Source organism: Pithys albifrons, chromosome 8 (genome assembly GCF_047495875.1).
Source record: "Pithys albifrons albifrons isolate INPA30051 chromosome 8, PitAlb_v1, whole genome shotgun sequence".
Lineage (NCBI taxonomy): Eukaryota > Metazoa > Chordata > Aves > Passeriformes > Thamnophilidae > Pithys > Pithys albifrons.
Genome location: NC_092465.1, coordinates 17,677,094 through 17,703,425, shown reverse-complemented (window position 1 = coordinate 17,703,425; position 26,332 = coordinate 17,677,094). Strand labels below are relative to the sequence as shown.

The window sequence follows — 26,332 nt, the reverse complement described above, 5'->3', positions numbered from 1 at the left end:
CAAAATCGATGAGATTACTCACATTTCAAAGCAAAAGAAGTAATTAAGCACTTTGACAGCTTAGGACAAAAAGTTGAGTAGCAAAGCCTGAGGAACTTCACACAGAAATGATATGTAGCTGACTACTAAACCCCACAGTCATTATGAAAAAACCTTGTGACGATCAACTCCTCCTGAAAGGAAGTAAATAATCTTTTCACTTCATAAACACAGCTACGATTATACTAGCATTATGTGTTATGATATGATTACCTTGTTGTAATTCTTAGCTAATTCTAACATCTCCTTTACTACTGTTTCATTGAGTTTGCAATGATCACTGTAGTCCTGAAGTGTCAAACCTTCCATCCAACTCTTCTTATGCAAATTTAGCAACATCTGCAAAAGAAAACCTCTTTAGAGCATTCATCAGAAAATACATTCCGAATACTCTGAAGATCCCTTTGACAGAAAATCAACTTACAATAATAAGAATATAATTAAAAATTTTATCTTACAATGTCAACGTTTAAATAAAGGAAATACAATCTATTCTGCTAGAGTATATGATAGAACTTGCATACATTTTTAGAGATGAAATTTCTTAAATCCTAAATATGAAAATGAGGCATGGAGACCTGGGTCTCATTTATTTGACAGGAATATGTTGGTTTGTTTTCTGAATTTTTTTATTTTTGCTGAAGGTTGAGAATGCACAACTGCATTGTAGAAGAGCTAACAAAAGGAGAATACATTAGCCACCAAATAAGGAATAGCTGAAGCTTCTGGCCTCTGAAAAAGCTGAAAAATATTTTAATGTTTGGATTAAATTCGTTAAGCAGTTACTTAGGCTTTACTGATTATCTGATCTGTACACAAGCAACTGACAGAGTTATGATGAAGTGAACTTCAGAAGCAACCAAAGCATGACTTGTGTGCCTGTCCTTGTAATATAAACAGCCCTAAAAACAACATGATAGACTGTTGTAGAGTTTTGATGGTTATAAATGCAGGCACTATACTTGAAATGCTTTACTTGACACTCTGATGTCATTGTTGAAAGAGTGAAAAAATAGCTACAATTTCTGTATTTTCATGAATAAGGAAAGAATATTTTGTTGATCTCCTGCACGCTTGAGAATTGTAGGGAGGACCCTTTCAGCAAACAGTTTCAGTTTGCCTTCAACTTGCAAACATTTACTAGACATGTTCAAGAACTGGTAAAACCTGGAATTGCTATCACCTGAATACAAGTATCTGTTTCATCCTATGTACAGCTTTCAAAGAAACCTGGCTTTGGAACAAATGAACAGAGTTGAAAGTTTGTGTCATGATTTGCATTAGCAAGATCTTAGCTACTGACAGAAGGAGTTGTAGGCAAACTGCATATGGACAGTTTAGCTAGGCTATCCTGAATTATGGTTTGGTGTGATGAGCTCCTAATCTAATACATGAAGCATGTACTCTTCTTACTGCAGATGGAGACAACAGATCACCACCACCACGAGGGGGGGTTGAGATATGTATGAGGCTGCCTTTTAAAAGATGTGAGATATGGTTACTGCCTCAGAGATGAAAGTTTTCTTAACTTAGCCAAGACTATTCTCCCACTTGCAAAGGTAGCAACTTACTTATGGTAAAGCCACTGAAGAAAATACACACTTGGTACATCAGAAAAGACTGGATTTGCCATATTGTTGCATTTGAATGGAAGCAATAACCCTGGAAGCTTTGCAGACATTTCCTAAGAGAGCTGGTTATGTTGAATCCACTATTCTTTTCAGTAACGGTGAGGTCTTGAAAGTCTTATATTGCCCTACAAATGGTTGTGCATCTCACAAGTTCTCTCCAACTCCCTGATTTGCACACATATTCCATTATTTAAAAATCTTTTCTTTTTCTTTACTTGTAACTCTCTCCAAGTACAAATTAAGTGAAAAAGTTATTCTGACCATCTCATCATAAACTATAGCTATGAGATCAATTTATAACCCTAACAAAGCTATAAGAATACACAGGCATAATTGAGGACAGAATCTGGCTTTTAAGAATTAACTTCTGAAGATAATAAATAAGCTTCTTTCTTTCTTTCTTCCATCCTTTCTTTCTTTTTCTGGTTTGTATTCCTGGTTTAAACTGCCAGGCTAGATTTTGCCTGTAACTTCAGGAGGTAAAACGCAAAAGTAACAGACAACATTTGTTACAAGTAACTGAATAATATTTCTTCTGTAAGTGCAGGAAATCACTACTTCCTCATATTCAGTGAAGTCTTGGGGAGCTCCATTCATACCAACTGGAAGTACCTTCTGTCAAAGTGATTATAGCCAATAAAACATCTCTTGGTTATACAATTCCATTTTGGAAAACATGCACTCCTCACTTCAGGAATTCCAGCCTGTGAAAACCCAAGGCAGCAAGTAGCTCTTTCAGCTTCATCATTGAAAACATGAAACTTTGCACAAACCTGCTAAATGCAGAAAACAGCATAAGGACTTTCCATAATGTGGACAAAAATGTTATCAAACTGTTTATATGGTTATTAGAATGTGGTTTTGGAAAGTTTCATCATCATGACTACACATCTAAGTGCTTTCTGGAAGAGAAGCCATCTACTCCAAGAGAGTTAAAACAACTACTGAAAGTAACAGCAGTAGAAATCAGAATATTGCCAAAAATCTTAAACAGTTTGCATAATGTTCTTTGTTCTCTGAATAAAAGCTGAAACAATTACCTTCTGTTCTAGTTCATTCTTCCTGTAGTTGATGGTGATGGAATAGTAATGTCTGTTTAGTCCATGAATTAGTGCCTTTAAAATTCAGGAAAAAAATTACGTTAAATTAATCACCACTGAAATGAAGAAATATTAGAAGGGGAAAGTTCATTTAAATACAACCATCTTCAAAAATCACTCAAATAAAGGAGAAACCACAAGAAACAAATACACAGAGATGATAAATAGGTATCAAGCAAATATACCTGCTTCTATTTCTCTTTGAGTGTTCATTAACTACCAGTTAATGCTTTCTATTTCTAAAGCACAGATTTTTTTCACACAGTAACAACTATAATAAGAAAAAATGATAACTGGCTGCAAACATTTGACCAATACATATGCACAAACATATTTCTCTCAAATCCTTCCTCTCTCAATAAATTTGGTTATCACTTCTATTAAAATATTGGGCTCTGTTACAAATAAAAGACTATTTTCTATCTGTTTATTTGCAACCACAGTCAATATTCGTATTTCATTCTCCAGGGTTCAACATAGAGAGTAGCTGAAGCAGTGAGTAAACACAACATCAGGTATTAGCTAGACTATGTGCACCAAATTACCCTTGTGTATTAAAGCTAATTTTTAACTTTAAATTAAGGAAAACACTGCCTTTTTAGTCATAATTATGCCCTTTTCAAAATTATTAAACTTGTATGTCACAACGTGATCTACTGAGATTAGGTTAAGTGACAGGTGTGTGCATATCTTCTATTTTGCTTATGTGCATTGGATATTTTGTTATACATTTATGACCTAAGGGTGAGTTGGAATTATACTGGAGGGGATTAAAAAATTCTATGATAAATCCTCATTACAACTAAAATTGTCTATTTGTCAAATAAAATTTTACACATGAAATATGCATCTACAAATGAGATATGATAAAGCACACATAAAATATGCCGAATTAGTGGTATTTCTTGAGTTTCAAGCATTCCACCTATATTTAAATATATTTTTTAGAGCTATATAAAATGAAATGAATGTGTATTTGCATCTTATGCAACTTAATATTTCAGCATTCTAAAATTATCTGTATGAAAGCTGACAATGTTCTCATACATACATTTTAAACTCATCTCTTCTGCAAACACAAAGGTACAAACCTACTTGAAGTTATGTTTATGTGAACAGCAGTTACAGATAATCATTACTTGTGCCATTTATTCTAATTAAAATTGTAAAATACAGGTCTTCTAATCAGCAAAGTAATTTATAGTTGAAACTAATAGCAGTAAGTAGTTTCCACTGCCATCTTATCTCGCTCAAAATGATTGCATAGGAGGTTTTGGTATTTGTGTATAAACTCAGGTGTAGTAGAGAGATTTAGGAAGTTTTCTCAAGCTCTTAAAATTTGACAAACATCTTTGCCTTCTCCCACTACTTTCTCCCTTTCCTCTCCCTCTCCAAAACCCACTCTTTAAAAGAATGTACAAATGCAAAAGCAAACAACTGTAAAAAACCCTGTTGATAAGGAACACAAGAAAAAACACACACACACACAGACAAAAAGGAAGGAACAAAGTCAAGGCACGTAGTATTCTATTCTTATTGCTGGGATTTTAAGGAACTTCCTGCTTCTAGCCCAGCTGAAATAAATATTTAGTTTGCTTCTGTCCTCAACTGGGTCAGAATTTTTTCATGGCCCTTAGAATAAAGCAACACAACACTGTAGGAGCCCTTGTGGCTTTAAGAGCAGAGTAATTTAAAACTATGATTTTTACCATAACGGTGACACTTGCAACAGTTCACTGCCACCTTGCAAAAAATGAACACAAACAAAAAAACCCCACTTTAGCAACAGAAACCCCAAACTCCCATGGCCAAAATATGTCATGCTGTAGTAACAGTGATCCTAAAATAATGAAGCTGAACAATACCACAGGGGGTTTCCAAGGGAGAGCATTACATGCAGTCTAGAAAAGACCAGTTAGAAAAGCCCTGAAACATGCAAGCATGGGCTTGCCTACATCCAATCAAGAGTATCAGCTACTTATTTCATAATCATTATTGTTTGCAGCTTTTACCAATTAAAAAGTAAAACAGAAACTCCTGAAGCAGATACTTTAATTTTAAAACTTTGGTTTTGCTAGCCTTTTTTGTAAATAATAAAGGGGTTTCAATGCATTAGTAGCAAAAAAACAACTGTTCTTTTGAAAGATAGAGGTATGTCAGTCTAGTACTTCTGAAAGGATGGCTCTCTTACAGCAGAAGTTCAGCCTTTAGTTAGTTCTGCTGTGACTTGTGTATGGTCTTTTTCTTGGATGTTTATTTAGCAAATATTACTTCTATTGGTCAAGTGATGGAACAGAAAAGCAGGGGTTGGGCTTTATGGTTTCAAGTACACATGCCTTTTAGAATACATGGTAAGGGGGGAAGTTTTTAAAGGAAAAAACATCCAGGCAGAAGAATGACAGGGATAAAAGCATTAACTACTTCACATGACACTTGTTTCAGGCCAGGAGCTATTTCTCAAAATAAAGGCTTTCTTCAATGAAAACCAAAAGTTTTTTGTCTTATTAGTGAAAGTCAACTTCAGAAATCAAACTTTGAATATTTAAGTTTCACAAATGTGTATTTAAAAGAAACATTACACCAGAAGCCAAGCAAGCATCCATTTTATCAACTGAATATTCTCCACCATTTTTTCAGCAAATTACAGCATTACATAAAAATAAAAAAAATATTTATTTAAGATACAATACAAGGTTTAATCTAGATTACATAAGAAGCAAGAACCTCTAAAAACGTACAGTAAAAAGACAAGATTATTAATGAAGAGAGAACTTTTCCCACAATTTACTTGAGAATAACTTATCTTTAAGAAAGTGGAGATGTTAATAAGCAGTAGTTTTTAAACTGCAGGACTGAAAACAGTACCTATCTTGCATCACATGTTATGTCATCTCTGTCACTTTTAAAAGTTTGCATTTCCGTAAGTCAGTACTTGAATCTGCTGTACACATTTAATACGTGCACTCACATTTAGGTTGCTAACTTAGGGCTGAATTTTAAACCCTTCAAATATATATTCTCCACTGATGAACTCCATAAATGCATATGGAAAAATGCTATAGCCAGAACAATAAATTATTTATAACCTACTGTTTTTAGGTATCTTTCCCCAAAATTAATGAATAAATCTTGCAGTTTACAGGACTATCAGCATTGGGTTTACCTGGATAGATGGCTTGTTTAAGTGACCCAGATTTGAAGTTGTTTGTCTTGGTTCATGTCCTAAGACCATCATATTAGCATTGATCAATCTGAAGGCATCAATAACAACCTGCAAAAACAAGATGTCAAGTCAATTCTTTTTAGAAAATGCAACTAATAGAGCCAAGCAACAGTGGACAAGGCACAATCAACTCTCATCTGTTTTTGGCCTTTATCCAGAAAATCATTTAATTATAATATTAATAAAAAAGAGCCTCCTGCTGGCTATGTGATCAGCACACTACACTATCTTGTATTGTAAGGTGACACCAATTATTGCCTGTTCCATGGAGCTGTAAGTTTTATATACATTATATCATTTTATAACACTGAATTTTGTATACACTTACTCTAAGCTTCAAAACTATGCATATGCTTGTCACCTAAATCTTATCCAATCAAAATGAATGACAGAGAGAGACTAAAACTGAAAGTGAGCACAAGCTAAGGGACCAAGTCTAAAGCCCAGTCCTGTCACATCAATTATACTACCACAATACTTGAAATGACAACAAAATTATAGCCAGCAAGGAACTTGCCCCATGTATTCCCTTCTAGTCAGATGCTTTTTGCTTCTTGTGACTATGAAAGGGTCCATAAACTGCCTGATGGATTAGAAGTCCTTGTCAGTGTCATGCTCAGGAGTAAAAAATAGAGTAAAAGGAAACCAAGGTCATTTATGATTTAAAGGTACACAGTAGATAGTATTCAGTGCTATTTCATTACAAATAAAGTAAAACCGTCACTGGTTCTTACTCTGTCCTGTGCTGAATTTGTCCATGAAAATTTTTGGAAATACAATTTCACAGTCCCATACAGTAAAACCCACACCCCTATCCAACACCTATATGAGGTGACACAGACCTAAGGACATATGAACGATACACTCAAGCCCATTCTTGCTGGGTGCTCACCATTACAGGTTTGTAAGTGCAAGGTAAGCACTCTCGTTTAGATTCCAGTCTTTTACTGAACCAGTGCATGCACAGCCTTGTGCATACACAAAAACGGTACCAGGCAGATTTTGCAGGCATCTTGTCTGCATAGGTTTGAAGAGTTATTCTAGTTCAATAAACTAAATAAGTTAAATCTCCTTTTAACAGCTTTTCTATAATAATTTTTATTCTCCTCATCTCCATAATATGGGTTGGACAACAACAGACACATTTATATGGCTCGTTTGATATTTTGAGGAATTAGATTTGAACCAAATCTTTTATGTTGTACAAACAAGAAATCGACCACTGTCACTGAAAGTCTGCAGACAAAGTAACATTGAGTCACCTACCTTGCTTGTTCCAGCATTTTCCTCTCCATTTACACAAATATTAATAACTAAATACACATGAAGGTTTTAAGATTACAAGATAAATATTGCGGTCATTCATGTGGAAATAAAATTAATCAGCAAGCATTTAGAATTAAAAAAAAAGATCATGTGCAATCTGAAAAAGCCCACCAACTTATCACCTGTTGTATTTACTTTCAGACCCAATTGAGACAGTGGTGTTGAGTGCCTGGGTGCCACTGAGGGCTGTTGCCTGGACTCTCAGCTGCTGGCCAGATCCATCTGTGTATGTCATGTCTTAAAATGCATACAGGAAACCTTCCAAATGTTGTGACCCAAATAAAGTGAGTTAAAAGTCACTTTTTTTAAGAACAAAAAACCCCAACTCAGATTTAATATGCGGTGGAAGCATGCTATCTGACACCAATGCTACAAAAAAGGAATTACGTTTGAAAGAACTTCATTCTCAAAAATACGTGAAATGGTATCTATAAATCTATATATTCTTTCTGGTAACATATAAAATAATTGTGGGGGTTTTTTCCTTTTTTAGCACCATCAGATTTTTCTTTATCTCAAAACACTTGTGACAATCTTTTGTATATATCTCTGTATTCCATTTTAACCAGATGCTTTAATTTATGCACACCTGGAAATGCCCAACAATAACAAACAGGCAGTATAAATTAAAAAGTCAAGCAAAGCAAAAAAAAAATCCACACCACAAGTTCTCCAGAGACTAGCTACATATAGGGAAAAAAACCCAAGCAAGCAAAAATTTACCCTGAGGAGCAAGTAACATGAACTTGGCTGTATATTATAATGACAAGAAGCTGCTTTATAACTAACAGCCACAGTTCTAGATCTCAGTTTAACTGAGAACTTCCCTAGACAATGTTGAGTGAATCCAAAAAGAATGGTAAAATCCAGCACAGATTTATTTTGGGACTTGAGTAATGTAAATGAATAGAGAATAAAAAAAAATTGTTAAACTTTGTTTTGACGAGAAAATCGAACATTTCAGTTAGTATTCTCAAGATTAGTCAAATTTCACATTAAAATATAAGAACGAGTTGCTAAAATAGTTTAGTGATACTGACTATTACTCTAGTATCTTAATTCTGACCAAAAGTAACTTCTGGTATTGTTTCAGGTACTACTTGCACGGGAAAATACTGCACTCTCTATCTGCCCTCCTGAAGGAATGATATGAAAGTATTTCCTAAGTAGAACAAACAGAAATCTAACAGAAAGTAGTATGAAAAATTCAAGTCATAAATCACAAATATTATGATTTTAAATGGGGTAAAATTGCAACCCCTACAATCTCAGAGGCATACAAAAGTATGTGTGTGAATGGTATTTCTCATCTCAGTTGCATTGTGATGACCAATGGTAACTAAATACTTTAACTACACTAAGATTAAAGGAATTTGCTGCTATCACTATAGCAACCAGCTTAAAGTAACTAACGTGCTCAGCAACCTGAAGGCTATATTTAGACCTAATACGCAATACAAACATAAATACTACAATAAATCTTACATATTCATTTCTATGAAATGTAATTGCTTTTTTCACAGTGAGCATAGATCAGTCCCGCCCTTAGAGGATTACATAAAAATAAATAGACTCATTAATGTCCAGTGTACTTATGAGCAATGGGTGAAGTAGGTGTTAATTACGCCACAGTAAGATCCAAGACAAAAGCCCCGGTGAGCACTTGGAGGTGTGTACAAGCTGAAGTCTCCGTGTTTGTGTATTTCCAAGTACAGCATGATGCAATCAGATGACAGAAACACAGTCACCCCGTATTCTACAACGGAAACTTTGGACACTTGAACAAAGAACTTGTAAGGATTAATTAAAAGCAGCACAAACCCCCACTCAGTTTTTTAGATTTTTGTTAGTAAGAAGTCAGTATTTCCCAACCAAAAATTTTAAGCTTTCACTGTACTTGAATTACTTAATGCAGGATGTGCTCTTTTAGAAAAACTCCAGTTTCCAAGCTTCATGCTAAATTCCCTTTTTGTTTTCCAGAAATATGAAAGTAGATTTTTTTTAATGCATTTCCATTGTGCAACTCTGTCACCATTCTGACCATTTAATTTTTCCTTGTGTAAGTGTCTTCAGACTTTTCAAAGGTCACTTCAACAGCAGACAGCTTATAACAAAACCATTAGCAGTTTGGCTAGCTTAAGGAAACCTCTTACTTTCCTTTTTTGTTTATTATCACTGCATGAATCTGCAGCATATGAGAGTTTATAATTTCTCAGGCTTGTTAAATTCATGTTAAAGGTCTGTTTTCTTGTTGAATAAATTTTGTTCATATAATGCTGCCTATTTCATATACTGAGTCTTTAATAGCACCTTTGGTCTATGCGCAACTCACAGATCAAAACAGAGGACTAAAATAGGGGTTGATGATGCTATTTACATGTGTGATTCCTGCTGTCTTCTTGTTAGTAGCTTTAATATAATAGAAGACCTTGTCTGTTTTGTAATTAACACATCTTTACTGGAGAGATATTTGGAAGTGATTGCTGTGAATATACTGGTTAGTAAAATAAACACAATCACACACCACTTTCTGTTATCAGACAAATTTGTGAATTGTACACATTATACTCCAGATCAACAAACTGTGATATAACAGCCAAGTAGAAGACACATTTATATAACCCTTTATTTTTCTGAAAATATGTATTCAATCTGACCTTGCAAATATAATTAGCTTGTGGGATGTGTGGATTTCAGTACCATGGATGCTTTACTAATTGCAGCTCTTGGAAATAGATACTAAATATTTGGAAGCTGCCAATACAAAATAAAAACTGCATCTTTTTGTACATCTGTCTTAGCTTCAAAATGCATAATAATCTAAAAAACAATAACTATAAAGCATTTTCTAGCATTTGCCTGGGATCAACAGTCCATATAATGTATTTTAAGAAAGAAAATTTACAATTATCTTGAGTGTAAATTTCAGCACAGCTATAATTAATATGATTCAAAGTTACTCACAATCTAAGATAAGCGCTGGTTTCCTCAATTGCTAACTAGATAAAAATCTGGACTCTTACACTCTGTGCATAGTTATTAAAAATAATGGCTTGATTAAAATTTAGGAGGTTTAGTGCCAGACTTCTTTTAGCTTCTTCTGAAAGTGTGAATGTTATACATATCTATATAAAAACCCCACTTTTTCTAAAACAGTCTTCATAATTTCAGGGGGTATTTAAAAAAAAGTGCAAGAGTATTTTACACACTTGATTCTTAAATCCCTCCCACATCAAATCTCTGAACAAATACTGAGTGAAATAGTCCTGTTTTTCAAGATCCACTATATTTTAATGTTAAACTACAGTTAGCAAAAAGTCAGACGTTATTGTTTAAATTTTAAAAAATTTCTAACATCAATATTTTTTCAGTGAAGAATCTATGGCATATGGTGACTATCTTTAAAAAAGTATTGTGTCCTTGGAATTCAGATAGTGATGTATTGTTTATGCCATAGGTTTATGAGCAAACATACCAGTGCTTAAAGACAACTGCCAAGGATATAATGTGGTTATGCCAGGTGTGGAAAACGAAGTAATGTCCCATCTAAAATCTCTTTTATCACCTGCAACTGACCTGTTATCAACTGCTTAGTTTGTTTCTAGATTCTTTAAAAATGAAATGGAACACGTGACCTGAGAAGTGCAGCTCGGGTTTGTGACCATTTCGTTATTTATGCTGCCATGCACTGTTAGACAACCACAAGTGAAGAACATCTTCTGTCCCCTGCAAGCCCATAACATAAAAAATTCAAAGAAATCTTACTTTTTATGCCATTTCCAATGAAAAGCACTAAGAACTGAAACTGACTCATGCCAAATGCATATCACTGAATTGCTGTGATTGTGAGCTTGAAGTTTGCAACATGGAAATTATTTATAAAATGTCAATTTTAGCTCTGGAAAACATATTCCTAGGAGTATGTGCATTTTCCTTCTCTATCCTTAGAGAATTGTTTACTTGTGGTCAAATCTGCAGTACAACTTCCATATCCATACTGGAAGGGGAAGAGAACTACAGCATAATACATTTATCTTGACAAGTGAGGGCATGCATCCATAACTCCCAAGTAGCAGAGCCACAAGTTTTAAAGCTATATGCCTTAATGAAGATAAATGGACTATTCTACATCTGCCACAGTAAAAGGAAATTAAACATTTAATACTTTTCAACAAAGTCTTCTTGGAACTTTCTGTTTTAAGGAAGGGCATGAACTGATGTAACCTATGTAAATGCTTTAGTAGGTAAATGTACATTAGTTAATTAAACCATAGCAAGTCCAAAGGACATTGCATAACAAATTTTACGACAGTAGCATTGATATTAACAATTTTGGCATTCAATTAAAAAATTAGGAAGTAAAATATGCAAAATATGTTATTCTGGACATGTACAACTATTACATCAATCTTTACTGAATCAACAGTGATCAAACTCAGGACAAACATACAAATTTCTTACCCTCCAAATGAGATGCCTATTGAAACTTGGTTCTTGTCTAGAACAAATTCGGATGTTTCTGTCCAGTCAATGGTAAGAAATAGCACAGTACTGTGGGAGTATCTAAAGGTACTATACACTGCGCAAAACATTCAGAAGTTACTCCTGATATTTCAATCAAAATTACATACTGTAAATTTATGTCATTTATTTTAGAATTTTCCCCTTTAGTACAGAAAAGTATTAGCAAATCCAGATCTAACAATGAAAGTTGTTCCATGTATGAAAGATTCTGACATAAAATTGTAGGTATCACATGTTTGAAAATACATTTGCTTGTAAAGTGCTATCTGCCTAATAATCCACAATAAGCAGACGTCTCCAAAGCAGTAGTGACAATACAGACAATTTACTGTTTTGTTTAGTTTAGTTTTTTTATGAATAATTTCAAGCTGAACCCTAATGAGTGTTGAATTGACTTGTCTAGTGAAGATTTATTAAGGTAAAGATCAAGAAAAATGCAAGAAACAGGCAGGGGGAGTTGGGTATATTAAAAGTCTTGTTTGGTGGCTCCAATCTACCTAAACTTCTCACAAAATTAATCCTTAATGGGCTATTTTAAATTTCAGGCATTACACTAATGTCTACACAAATCTCATTTTTAAGGATTGCTTTTTTTCTGCCTTCTTAAAAAACAAAGTCTATTTCAATCTTTTAGTTAATTCAAACGCAGGAAAAGGAAAAGTTCAAAGGAAAAATAATAGCACTCTTTTAAGGGAATGGAGGTCTAAAAACACACAAGCCTTCAGGGAAACTAGTGTAAGACTTATATTCAGCTGAAGAAAATCTTGAAGTGAGATGGTAATTCCAACAGTCAGAAACGTAACTGTTAAATTGCTGTGTGCTATTGGTTTCACTGTCTCAGACAAGTATCAAGTAATTACCAAGTTACAAAACCATTCACATACATACTTGTCTTGATAAACTGGAAGGATGTGCAGCACAAAACTGTCTCAGAAAAGGAGTAGTTGCCGATCCCCACTGAAGTCACCAATCAGAGACAGTGTAATCTACAGACAATTTAGTCTAAACTAGAAAGTAAAAGTAGCAGCAGACACCAAAACTACTTGCAAATCACTAATCTTATGGTCAGCCCTCAACAAAATGACCATCTATTACTCTGAAGAGTTAAAAACTGAAATCACGTATTAACAAAACTGTAACACTCATATACATGATTAACTACGCACAGGTTGTCACCTAGATTTACATGTACCAATGGACAAAGAAGGGGAAGAGGTTGCCAAAACAAGTCATTCAGCTTTCCTTAGGTCTTAATTTGTTTGTTTCTCTCTCTGTCTCCAGGTATTAGCTATTTTAGGACAATAATGCTTTTTTTTTTAACATAGAGTATAACTGTCCCTCTTTGGTAAGAGTAATTTTTTCATGCTTTAAAACTCAGTAAAATTAAAAATTATAAAGTTCAACACATAGGTTACTCCTTTTATGATAAAATTATAGAGATCTCATACACTGAACAAAATAAAGCGATTTTCTACTTCCAATGAAACAAACTGCATACATAACATGGGTTTAGATTACAGCCCACATTCTGACTACTCTTTGTATTATAAAACCTTCCACTTCCAGAAGAGGGTCCCAGAACAAGGTTCTTCAATGACGTAGGTGGCAGGAGACAGCAGTAATAAACTGAAAAGGGGAGCTGCTGACTGTCTGCACACAAGGGGAAAAGAAAACAACTGCAAGAATAATAAAGTCCTGGAACAGGTATTGCTATGAGGCTGTTGAATCTCAAGACTCAAGTGGACAAAATCCTAAGTGAGCTGGTTTGAACGCAACATTGACCCTATGCAGCACAAGGTTGGACTAGATGATCTACAGAGATCATTCTGAAAAGGAATTACTTTTCATTTACTGGGCTACCCAAATGTACTTATTTTTTCTCCTTTTACTTTGTGACTGAGATTAAGATAAGGACAAAGTACCATAGCAAAACTCTTTTATCAAAGTGGCAGAATCTGGTTTAAGCACAAGGTTAAGATTCACAGCACATTTGTTGTTTATTTGTCAGAAGGTGATTGAAGATGAATTTTAAAAAAGTTATTGCAAAGACAAATATTTTCCTCAGCAAACAATTAAGAATAGAGAATTTTGCCATAAATCAGCAGATCTTCCTACAAGTATTTCTGTCAGGGCCTTGCTAGTTAAAACTATGGCTTAACAGAAATTAAAGTCTGATGTCAGAAGAAGAGATTTTGCTACATATCCTACTAAACACCACAAGTGCTAACAAGCTTCTGAGATGTACAAAATGGACTTGGCAATTTTGGATATTTTACCAATCCTTTTGCCAGCAATTATTATTCAAGGGAAACCAATGAACTGCCTCAAAACCCCAAACCATTTTAAATGGTGACTTTCTTATAATAAAGATCCAAATTTTAAAACAGTTCAAAAAAGAAAACACCATTTTAAAATTTAATAATACAATAAGTGCAACACAGCAAGTCAAAGCTTTTGGAGTTAAAAGATTCTATATTACAGTAGGTTTACATCAGTTACATTTTCCTTAAGAGGTGAAGAACAGCTGCGAAGTTGAAGTCCAAAAAAACACATTTATTTTTAACATTTGGCAAAGGTATCTGGTTCTCCGTACAGATATTTCAAAATGGATGTTGGAAATAAATATGAAATGTCAATATTTAGCTTTATTCCAGATCTTTAATGAAATTACTACTTCTGTGGAATATTCTAAATATGCATTATAACTTCCATTACACAGACTGGAAAACTGGAGAGGATAAAAGAAAGGTTTATTAGTGAGTAAAAAGTGAAGCAAAAGTCAGCCAGGTTGCCCCACTGGCCATATTTCAGCATGTGTACTTTGACTTCGTTCACATAAATCAATTTTAAAAAAAAGTCAAAATAAAGCTTTTTCTCTCTGAGTTCCTCCAACATTGACCCTCAGTTGAAACCACTGATCTGTTGTCCATTCATTTTACAGACAACTAGAACATTAATAGCCTAAATATTGCAATATATGGTACATGAAAAAACATCTTTGTGTGCAAGCATATGTATATAGAATAGTAAAATCAGTATTTAGAATTACTTGTCCTTCATATGGCCTACTATATTAGTGTAAAAATATCCCAGTCCTAAACTGGCCATTAAAGCAGTTGGCATTTAACTCACAGATCTACGTGAGGGGTTTATTTTTATATAAGGATTTTATGTGACTTTTTATTTTTGTTCATTGGCTTTAGGACATACAGTTATTTTTTCTTTTTAACTGATAAGAATTACAGGTATTCTTATCATTAAACTGCAATCATACATCCTGTCCTATGAGGTATTTGGAACACATCTATGCAGATGAGGCAGTTAACAAAGAGCTTAAGTTTTCATTTTCTACCAGTAACAGCAAATTGCTTTTTAATGTTTTAGCTCGTCAAGGTGAACCTGAGGTTCCTCATCAGAATTCACTGCAACTTCCTGACACATAAAAATAACCTCTGCCCCAGTTATTCCTCACTAGTTCCACCATGACTGCTCAGTGCCCATACAATTTACACGGGCATGGACCTGCCCTGAGGTACGTTTAAAATTAGCTAATGTGTTATTTTGGACTTTGCTTTTGAATACGTATGATCTCAGCCAAGACACTTCACCTTCCCCCCCCCCCATATTAAAATCTTCTATGCCCCATGTTCACTGTATTTTTTTGCCAGACACTCATGCCAGTATAAGGTAGTAATGAACCTGGACTCAAGCTGCTAAAAGTCCACCAGTATGGTGGCTACTACACCAACAAAATTACCTCTGCAAGTGGTCCTTCTTTTGCTAGCACTGACAAACACAGACACTTCCCTGGAAAAGGCTTAGCTTGAGCTGTCTGACATATGAAGAGGTACTGGCTGCCATAGTAAGTTAGCCATGCACATGAAGCACTCAAACCGGACCTAAGAACACCCGTTTCACTTTAATGTATCTGTTCTTCTCTCAGTTCATCTAAAATCCAAACACATTTTAATATAACTGATCTTTGCCAACCGGGATCATGAAAGTAGTACACATTCCACAGTCTTCCAAATCAAAAAGTTAATTAGAAGTGGTATTCATAATTTGGGGGATTCTTTCTATGTCTCAGCTTTCAAGGATGCACTTGCCAGGAACACGACAGATGTAATTTTTTTTTAACGTGAAACCTGAGAATGTAATTTAATCTGACTGTAGCAGCTAAAAACATGTATGAAAAACAAACATTACAAGACTTCCAGTAATCTCAAGTACTGACAGCAATGCCATAAGACCAGTTGTAACTGAGAAATTTTTTACATGGACAAAAAATTATTCACATTCAAAATAAATATGCCAAAGATTCGTTTCTTAAAGAGATCAAAGATAGACATCTATGGTAAGCAACAGTGACAACAAAATTATTCAAAAAAGAAGCAGTTAGTGAGCAAGTGCGTGACTTACTGGGAGGCTTTTCTTCTTAATGGATTTAATAGCTAGAGGTCTAAATTAACTACTAGTAATAATCCTGACAACTGTATTTTGACAAAATAAAAAGAATACTATTTCAACATTTCTATTGGAGTGGGAAAATAAGAATATGCAAAAGAAAAAAGTTTAGGAAAAATAAGTCAGGAATAATTATATGTTCTACTGCATCTTTTTTTCCCCAGAGTACCTGTATTTTCTGCTACTCTATGCAATTTAAAAAGGAACAAAATTGATTCAGATGTCTAATAGCTTCCAACCAGAAGCTATTAATTTTTCAATTGCCTGTTACATAAATATATTTGCTATAAAAATCAGAATTAAAAAAAAAAACAACAACTGAAAATGCAACTGTAGCTTCAGAACATTCTATTATGAAATTAAGGGAACCCATAGTGTTTGGTAGCATTAATAGGATCAGCCTCACAGGAAATATGATATAGGGCTTCACAGATGATGAACACTTACCTTTAAAATATTTTTAAATTTACATGAATATCATCCATATATACCCTGACGCATTTCAATAATTATTCTACAATACAATGAGAGTGCATGCTCAAACAAAACACCTCAGCAGTATTTTAAAGCAGTAAACCATCTAGCCAATTTCTGTACGTTCTATAGTTTTTCTAATCCACTCTCCCTGTGGCTGAGCAAAATCGAATTGCCTCTCACATTTGCAGACAGCTCTGTGAAGGTGATAATAGAGCTGCTCCCTGCTGTCATGAGGCAGGAAATAGGAAAATGGCATATGGGGCTAGAAAGAAATAAGAAGAGAACTAAACAAGAACAAAAGAGATTTCAACAAAGGACAACTATAACCCAATATGCTTTTCAAGTTAATCTCTTTTCATAATAATTTAACATACTTAATAATTTATCTGCACACTTCTCTAAAACTCAAATGCTTGCTATCAACTTCCCTGTGAAGTTTTAATGCCCTAAACATTCGAACAGGAACTATATTAAAAACCATCATATGCAATGCCTATAAATCAATGCCACCTTAGTACCCATCTTAAGGTGCTGAACCTATTCCAATATGTTAGTACCTGCTCCTAGATTTTGCAGCTAAAATGTAATATATAAAACAATGTATATTTAGATTATTAGTTGCAAACCTGTTGAGTGGCACCCGAATAGCAAAATATTAAGAGAGGATTAGGATTGGTTGTATGTACTGACAATACCAAAGACTTCGAGCCTGTACTGATGTAAAATGAGGAATAAACTAGAAATTATATTTTCATTTACAGTGAGGTGGGTTTTTTATATTTTTCTTTTTAAATACAGTATAGGTCTCCAAAAATCAAGAACTTACACATATTTACAGTGCTTCTAATTAAATCTTACAGAAGTACCCTAAAAATAAAAAGCAAGCCTACTATACCTTTCCTTTTACACTCTGAATGGGATCCACCACCACAGCAACAGCTCTTTCTGATAAGGCTTCAAAGCTCTGCTGGGTATTGATATCTACACCAGACAACCAACAGCCAAAGCCAGGATGACTATGATACCAACCAACTACCATCTCAGGTCTGAAACAAAAAGGACATTGAGATTCTTAAAAATATAAACACGTATCACAAGAAGAAACAGGAATGCATGAGGGCATAAATTACGATGAGCTGTGAAAAAAACACCACAAGTAATATTTAAATTACTCACCATAGCACAGTGAAAACATGCACATGAATAAAAGCGACATAAGAGGGCTATCATTAAGGGACACACATTAGCAATGGTAGATCATGCTTTCAGCTTTTCACCCTGTTACCACACCTTTCCTGAACCAGTTTTTACCCTTTCAGCACTTGAGTAAATACCTACTCTTTAACTTCTTGGCATTGAAGGTTGAATTTTCACGGCAGAAAGTCCATTTCAGACATGGACAACGGGAACCAACGGTGGGAAAGGATTAAATATCAATTAAACCAGCAGTAGAACTAGGAACTCAGTCAAAAAGCAATTTGCACTGTTCTGTTCAGCTGCTGAGCCTTTTGCTAACATTAATTTTGAAGTTTTTCCCACAGTAAAAGAATTTGAGCAAGCAGACGTCAACTGTTGAGAGGTGGGAGTGAAATACAAATTTCTTTAAATACTAGGATCTTTTACAAAATTATTTTCTCTTTCTTTTCATTAAAATTGCTCATGAATAATTTACAGCATTCTAGTTTTTTAAAATCTTACTTAAAGGGTTAAATAAAAAAATCAATCTTTTAAGTAGTTACTGTGTAGTAATCACCTACACTAAACTGAGCAGTATTCTAATCTTTCTGTGTGATAATCAAAGCTGTAGGTTTAACAGGAGTGACAATCTTCCAACAGTTGAAATGCATGAGGGGGACTAAATTACATGCTATGCTACTCACCTAATTTCTGAGCCAATTACTTATTTTTAAACATTATTTATAGCCCTTAGATAACTAGTTTTGCAGAAAGCCAGCTGTTTCTTCTAAAAACCATGTAGGTAGTACTTGTTACTGACAGCTCTCTTTACAGTGACTTACCTTCCTGTCTGTTTCAGCATATCCAACATTTTTGCTTGAAATACAGGATCCACTGCCTCCACACTGACACCCTGATTTAAAAGACAGACAAAAATCAGAGTAGTTGTACATAAATCCATATTATCTTTTAAGTTGTTACTTTCCACAAAAAAAATATTCATAAGCATCTGTTTAAAAAGGCAGCCTGAATACTCTAGTACTACATCACAGAACTCCCTTAAACGCTAAATACAATTTACAATTGGTATGTAAGTAACCTCTACTATGAATAAATGTGATTAAATAGGCATAAAGATATATCTTTTCCTTCTCTGCTCTGCAGTGGCCTGTTGTTTCGCAGAAGTTAGGCTCTACAGATTTTATTCAAGATAAATATGACATATTGGCTTTTTGCTGATTTTTATATTATCCACAGGTATAGAATAAACTAAGGACAAAAGTATTTGAAAATTTCATTGATGTGCAGCTCTGAGTTACAAAGGGATCCCATGCTTCTTTTAAGAACATTTCATTCCAGTTACACAACATAAAGCATTGCAAATTTCAATTATGCCCCTCGACTCTTCATCCCTTTTATCTCTTCATAAAATGGATATTCTTACTCATAATTAAAATACAGAATTTTTTCACCTCACAAAACTATTATTTAAGAGACATGCACTAAGATCTGTCAAAGAGAGCAAGTTTGAAGCATGTCTAGTTTGAAGTCTGTCTACAGCACCATCACAATTAAGGGCATGATACAGTTCTAATCAAAACTTACATTTTTAATCCCTCCCCTGGCTCATAGTATATGAGTTCTGAAAGTTACCAATTTATAAATCTTGTAAGTCATGTTGTACCACTATATTTATACATACATAAGAGCATAACATCTACATATATTGATATACACACTTAAGCACTAGCCTTTGCTAAAAAGAGATTCAACTAATTTTTTTTTACTGAAACTTAAGACTTGTTTGAACTAAACCTTCAGATTGCATCAACGAGGTAAAGCACAAGAAGCTTTTAAAAAATAAATTTACCATAAGGAAAGAAACAAATGAGCAAACAAAATTATCAAGGTCTAGATGCAAAGAACTCACCGTTCCAGACTGTGGCATTGCAAAAACATCAATCACTCTCACAGTATAATCATCAACAAATTCCCCAAGCATCAGACCCATGACTTCCATAGGGACACCAGCACGACCATGTTTCAACATCTGGAATTAAGACCCAATTAAGACAAATTTAACAGCAGGTTCAAGTTTGATTTGAGGCAGTTCTTTCAGCCTTTGTTGATTTATAGTTAATTTGCAACTTGTAGCACATTTGGAAACTGTAATGAACTATAAAGTAGTAAAAACAAAGTCAATAAACCAGAAATAATTAAAATAAGTTTCTGAGTGTTCCAATCAGTATTAATGTATTTTTAAAATTAGTCTGATTTGCACCTAAGGAACACAAGTCCATAAACTTTGGACAGCTGCCAGGTGCTTTATCCCCAGCAGTATACTCAGACACACCATGCACAGAACACTTACTTTCAGCAGTGCAAGGGAAGAGATATAAACCTGTTCTGCTGTATCGACCGCGGGAGCATCTGTTGGTGGTCCCTATGAAGAGAATAAATAATTATTTTCTCCACCATTGTCATTCTGCAGTTCCTAAACATTTTCTTTTGTTTTCCATATTACAAAACTTACAGAAATATGCATATATAATGATGACTTGGTGGGTTAGATGCAGTTGTTACAAAGAAAGCAAAAAATGCACACCCAGACACTTCTTTACAGAACGATCCTTCACCTGTAATAGGTCACCTTGCCATCATCCCAACTCCCCCCACCCCAAACAACACAGTCTAAAGAGTGATCTTATCATAATCAGTGAAATATAAAACCGGCAAGTATTGCACTGGGTACAAACCTCTTACAAGCCATTCAGGCTAAGACTCAGAGAAATTTCTATTAGTCAGCCTTGCTGCAATGCAAACCTTCATCAGCTGTAAAATATGGCCACTTCTCCAATTAACTATGTGTTTCTTACAGTGGTGTGAATGTAAATGCTGCTGGGCTAGCATGATTAACTGGCACCAACACAAACAGCAATTTCCCTTTGCTTCATCAGCTTTCAGCTAAAGAAGACTTGCAGATAAAGGCTATGGGAGTACTTTGCAGATACACTGGTACAGTGAGAGAAAAAACAGACCTCTGATCCCTAGGTGGAAAAGCTGTGAACAAAATACTTTGCTCTTTGCCTTATGAGTAGTTATTCAAAAATTAGCACAACTGTCCCAGGTGTGAATGATTGGTTGAAACAGGTTCTGTGCACTGCTGAAAATGAAAACACAAGAGGCGGCAGTTTAAATGTCCCTTTCTCAAGGAACAAGAGAATTATTGCTTTTACACACAGAGTTCCATACCAGCATACCTCATTACAGCCAATTAACAGCACATTCATTAATTTATTATGGAACTGTGTACCACAAATTTCTGCTGAAAAGGCACAGGTTATTCTGCATGAAGTGATGTAAACTCTTAGAAAGGCAACAAAGCAACTGTGTAGTATGGTAAACAAAATCTACTCCACACATTAAGTTAGAAGGGAAAAATGGTGCCTTTAAACAAGCATTTTGTAGTTTTAGAACTTTGATTCCACAGTTATAAGCAAAATTGGAGGAAAAAAGGAAAAGTTTCAAATAAACTCTTGATTTTTTTCCCTTTAAGTGGAAAAATTCAGTACAAAGTGCATCCACATGGCATCAAATGGAAGACATAGCAATCAACACATGCCATTACTCCTTGAAAATAAAACCAGATACTTAAATAATCAAAATATTACATTTACATAGTAATTGTCCTTTTTGCATACTTTCACTTTTGCACACACAGAAAAACATCATCTAGTCTTCAGAATAAAGACAGTAAGAAAATTCAGTTGTGGGTATTTTTTCCCCATAATGTCAATGAATATATTCTCTATTAATTTCAGATAAACTTTTATATTTTGAATCCAATCTTTGTATTTTGAAACTCATATACACACATGGATCTGTGTTAACCACTGCTGCTTCGTAACAGCTTCGAACCTTTGTTTTCAACTTTGATACTGCTGACCACCACCTCTTGATATCTGCTCTTCCTCACTTCTTACTACTCATTGTTAATTCTTCTGTCACTTTGACCTTTTCAGCAATCTTATTGCAGGTTTAACTTTTCACCTTTCAGTATTCTCACCACAGGTCCATTTCTCATTGACCTCAGCCCTTCACCAAATACTTTCCTGCCCAACAGTGAGATGCTCCAGGGGTGAAGTGCTTCTCTAGCAACTCATGCTAGTTCTTCAGAACACGTCACAGAACTAGATGCACAGAGCACCTGAACCACTTCTACCAAATTTTATACAATTAAATTGTTTGACTGGCAAAGCTTCAAATGCATAATCATTTTCTGATGCTCTTCCTATGTTTTTTCTCCATAAGCATGTTAGTTTACACTTTTAACTGTCTCTCTCCTGCTTTAAGTCTATTTTAATGATTCACTTTGAAGGATTCACTGAGAATTTGGAAAGCACAAAGACTCATGTCTACACAGTCACTTCTAAGAATAAAGCCCAGTTAAACTGAGTTTTAATTTTAAATATAACTTTCTAGTTTAACAACAACCTCTTTTTTCACACATCAAGCTCTCCGAATTTTCTACCAGTTCTACCAGTTCTAGATCAGACATAGTCTTGAAATGAGGGCAAATATACAAACTCAGTAGCCTTCTGCTTTAGGAAGAACCGTAATACCCATGCTGTGATCAGCATACACATTCTACATTTGTTCCAGATTTTGTTTAACATGTCACTGTAAACAACCATCTCATTATACCACTCAGTATTTTTAAAACAAAGAATAGCATAATAAAAAATCTCCCCAAAACTAGCATAAGTAGTTCCACGATTTCTGGAAGGCTAATGTTGATGTTTCATTGAAATTAGCTTCTCAGAAATCAGGAGTTTGAACTGAAGTTTACTCCACAGACTATGGCTCTTCAGTAGGCTCTCCTCTACGTAATCTCTGGTGTCTGTTGAGATCACACAGACACCCATCTTGCACCTGAGGCATTAATCACATCTCTGTCCCCTACACAGATGCCTGTTTCCACAACTTGTAAGACCTTACTCTTCATAATTTTTCTGATTTTAAAATCAGTCAGTAGATTCACTACTTAAGGCAAGGAAACAGAGACAAACATGAATACATTTTGTTTCTGTAACATCGCAAATAAATCAACTTTAGTTTAAGTGAAGGTAGGAACTGAAGCAGGGTATAACCCTCCTGTATTAATTTCTAATATTTCCTTATGATTTCTATACTACTTGGAGTTTTAGAATGCTCATTTACCTTTGTGATGGTCCAGAAGAGGGTATATTTAATATTATACTTCATTAATTTTTTATGCATTCTATGAGGTAAAGTAGTTTCTGTTTTCAAAACTTATGTTTAAAAGTCCTCTTATCAGTTGCCAGCACCGATAGTCAACTAATTATTTTCAAGACAGGAAAAGTTGCTAATTCATAAAGGAATGCTTCATTGGTGTAAATCATTGGTGCACAATGAGTGTTTTAAAATTATTATATATGAATGACAACAGTACAAGGTATAAACTGCAAACTTCACTGATTCACTTTAAGCACATGCCTGAGACAGTAAAAATATTAAAGATCAGCTTCCACCCTTACCATGCAGTCCAACCAATTCCCCTGAGCTCATAATAAGCTCATGGTGCTCATAAGCTAATGGTGGTATACAATGCAGGTTTATTAATTCTCAATCATCTTATAAAAAGACAGCACATACTCAGTATGTCCTTGGTCACTAATGCTGCTTCTGTGTGATCTCACTTCCTTTTGGTCTGCTCAGTTCTCCTTACAGATTTTAATTACTAGCTAAATTATGGGAAAATGAAACTCCTCCTTGCACTGTACCAATTACGTGTGTTAATTTTCATGATAATATTCCTTCCTTTGTTTTGAATATAGATTAGAATGGACTGCTCAAAAGAGTACTGAAGTTCAGGAATTCTGAGGGTGAAACGATCCACAGGTCAAGTTTCACATTCTTTTTTTACCAAAAATAAATCACCACAAAAATACTGTAATTACACATTTGTATTTCTACAGAAAATTATAAATCCAAAGTTTATCAAATAACATAAAACTTCTAAAGATTTAAGAGATAAAGCCAACAGAATAAATCTTGGGTCTTACAAGTAGTTTATTTGACTTCTGATAGTGCATTTGAAAAAACAGACATTTGGAAACTGGAACAAATTTACGTCCATCTCTGGTTATCTCCTTTTCCACAATGGCTGATAATCCAACACAGCTCTGGAGTGACAGGCCCAGCTTCCATGCGTTAGTTACACAGTATGTGGGAGCTACCTATGAGTTACACGTTTTGAGATCTCTTTCGCCTGTTTCTGCTAGTCTTTCACAGAAGTTTATGCATTTCTTTTATCAAGCAAAGAGGAAGAAAGACTTTATTAGCTAATCTCTACATGGAGGCAAGTATTTTACACTGACCCTCCACAGCATGTGCTATTACCACTGTTCATAAACTTCACTGCCTGCCAACTTTAACAAAGAAGCACCATCCTTACGAAGCAGAGTACCAAATTAAATTAACTGGTGTCAGGAACCCAAACAAGAAAGCATTTGTATCTGCAATGCAAAAGATTTGCTGGTATTTTTGGTTACATTATGGTATTCAAAGGACAGACAGTTACTCCGCTGCATAGTTTTGGAAGACTACCCATCTCACTGCAAAACAGCAAATGGCCACAGGTTTATTGGATTATTTATTGGGGAACTAGAGAAAAACAGGATTTGGAAACTGCAAGGAATATTTAACATTATTTTTCCCAAGCATGCACGTATAAGATGGATACAGTAACTATTAAATTTAAAAACTGCTTTAAAAATACTGTTATGCGCTACTTACTGAAAATGAATGTTTCTTCTGAATCAACTATACATGCTGTCAGCCAGTGAAATGAGTGGCCTGATGGCCACACAGCTCAGAAAACCCAAGCAAACTCCGGGTTTTGTTTTTATTTAGAATGGTAGAATCCCAAGTTCAATAATAGATAAAATTAAGTTACCACTATTAAAATACACTTTCACTTTTTTTTAATAACTTGTAATGGAAAAAGTATCACATGCAAGTTATGAACAGAAAATTACACTATAATATTAAATTATTCATGATACTGTTTTTGTTTCAAACAGTTAAAGAAATGATCTAATATAAAAAGCAGCCCTTTACTTGGGCAGCCCTTGTTGATGAAGTGTTAAAGGCATTTGCCATTCTAACAGGGTAAAAACTAACGCCTTGAAGTGTTATCTACTCAGGCCTTTTAGCAAATTTGTTAACACTTTTAGGTATATTACTTCACCTTTCTCTTAGTGTGAACTGATATCAATTATTTAGCCAATTTTATTATTAAATGTGAACTAAACTGTCATTTTAGAGCACTGCTCTTTATTTGTACTATTTTACATTTATTCAAGTAGGTATAGAAGGTGGACTTCATTAATTAGATGAGCAACTCAGAAATATTTCACAAATGGACACACTTTCCATTGTTCAAATTCATCTTAAACACTGCTCTGGTGTCATGCTAATAGCACAAAAGATGATTTTGAAATACATCACTGCTGTTTCAAAGAAACCCAGTTTTGCAGGGGCAACTGTAATAAAAATCCCACGGCAGCGACTTAAAGTGCTGTAAAGCACATCCTGGCTTTAATGCAGCAAACAATATCATACTGTGTAAAATACAGAAACTGCTACAATCATTACTACCTTTTTTAAAAAAATTATATTTGCAATTGGAACAATTTAAACATTAACATAGGACACACAAGCAAACAACCACTGCTATAGTGCTTTCTTTCTTTCCCAGTAAGGTTAGAAAGAACCTTTTAATACTTTAATTTTGTGAGTATTAAACAACTAGTGTGAAAAACAAGCTGCATGTAAACTATTTCTACTGCCTCTGCTTCAATGACTAGCTGAGGCAACCTGTTATAGGAGGTGTTAATTGGCAATAGGAGTACAAGTCAGAAGCATGTTCCCCATCGTCCTAACCCAGCAAGGGTAGGTCATTAAAGTGGAAATGAATTCTTTCATGCCGACTTAACCCTTTCACTACATATTTTCAGCTGTTACATCCAAAGACAATTGAGAAAGATTAACAAAAACTTTAAAAAAAATCAAAAAACAAGACAAAACCCACTTGCATTTACTTTGGAATTTAAGTTAGTATTCACCCCACATTTTTTTTACTTCCCTCCTCCAGAACAAGAGTTTCAGGTAAAGATGACATTTTATTAAGTAGGTAAGGGGGATAAAGGCAGCTGAGGTATAAATGCAATGATAACCATCGTAAAATAGTAATTTAACACATTGAAGGATGCACGGAAAGATCAGGCACTTAAAAGAGAGCTTAAAACGACCATTTTGTGGAGGTAAAATCATCTGTGCGTGTATAG

General features: G+C 34.6%; 1 protein-coding gene across 1 annotated transcript in view; it reads right to left on the bottom strand.

The window, feature by feature from the left end:
* The window catches only part of PSMD14 (proteasome 26S subunit, non-ATPase 14), a 46,630-nt gene that overhangs the window by 3,518 nt on the left and 16,780 nt on the right, over nt 1–26,332 (bottom strand). Inside the window, exons 5-11 of the mRNA XM_071562130.1 lie at nt 20,332–20,403; nt 19,891–20,010; nt 18,803–18,873; nt 17,680–17,830; nt 5,934–6,041; nt 2,711–2,785; nt 253–378 (exon numbers count right to left, since the gene is read on the bottom strand). Of these exons, the coding sequence (XP_071418231.1) occupies nt 253–378; nt 2,711–2,785; nt 5,934–6,041; nt 17,680–17,830; nt 18,803–18,873; nt 19,891–20,010; nt 20,332–20,403 (723 nt within the window). The remainder of the gene's footprint in view (nt 1–252; nt 379–2,710; nt 2,786–5,933; nt 6,042–17,679; nt 17,831–18,802; nt 18,874–19,890; nt 20,011–20,331; nt 20,404–26,332) is intronic.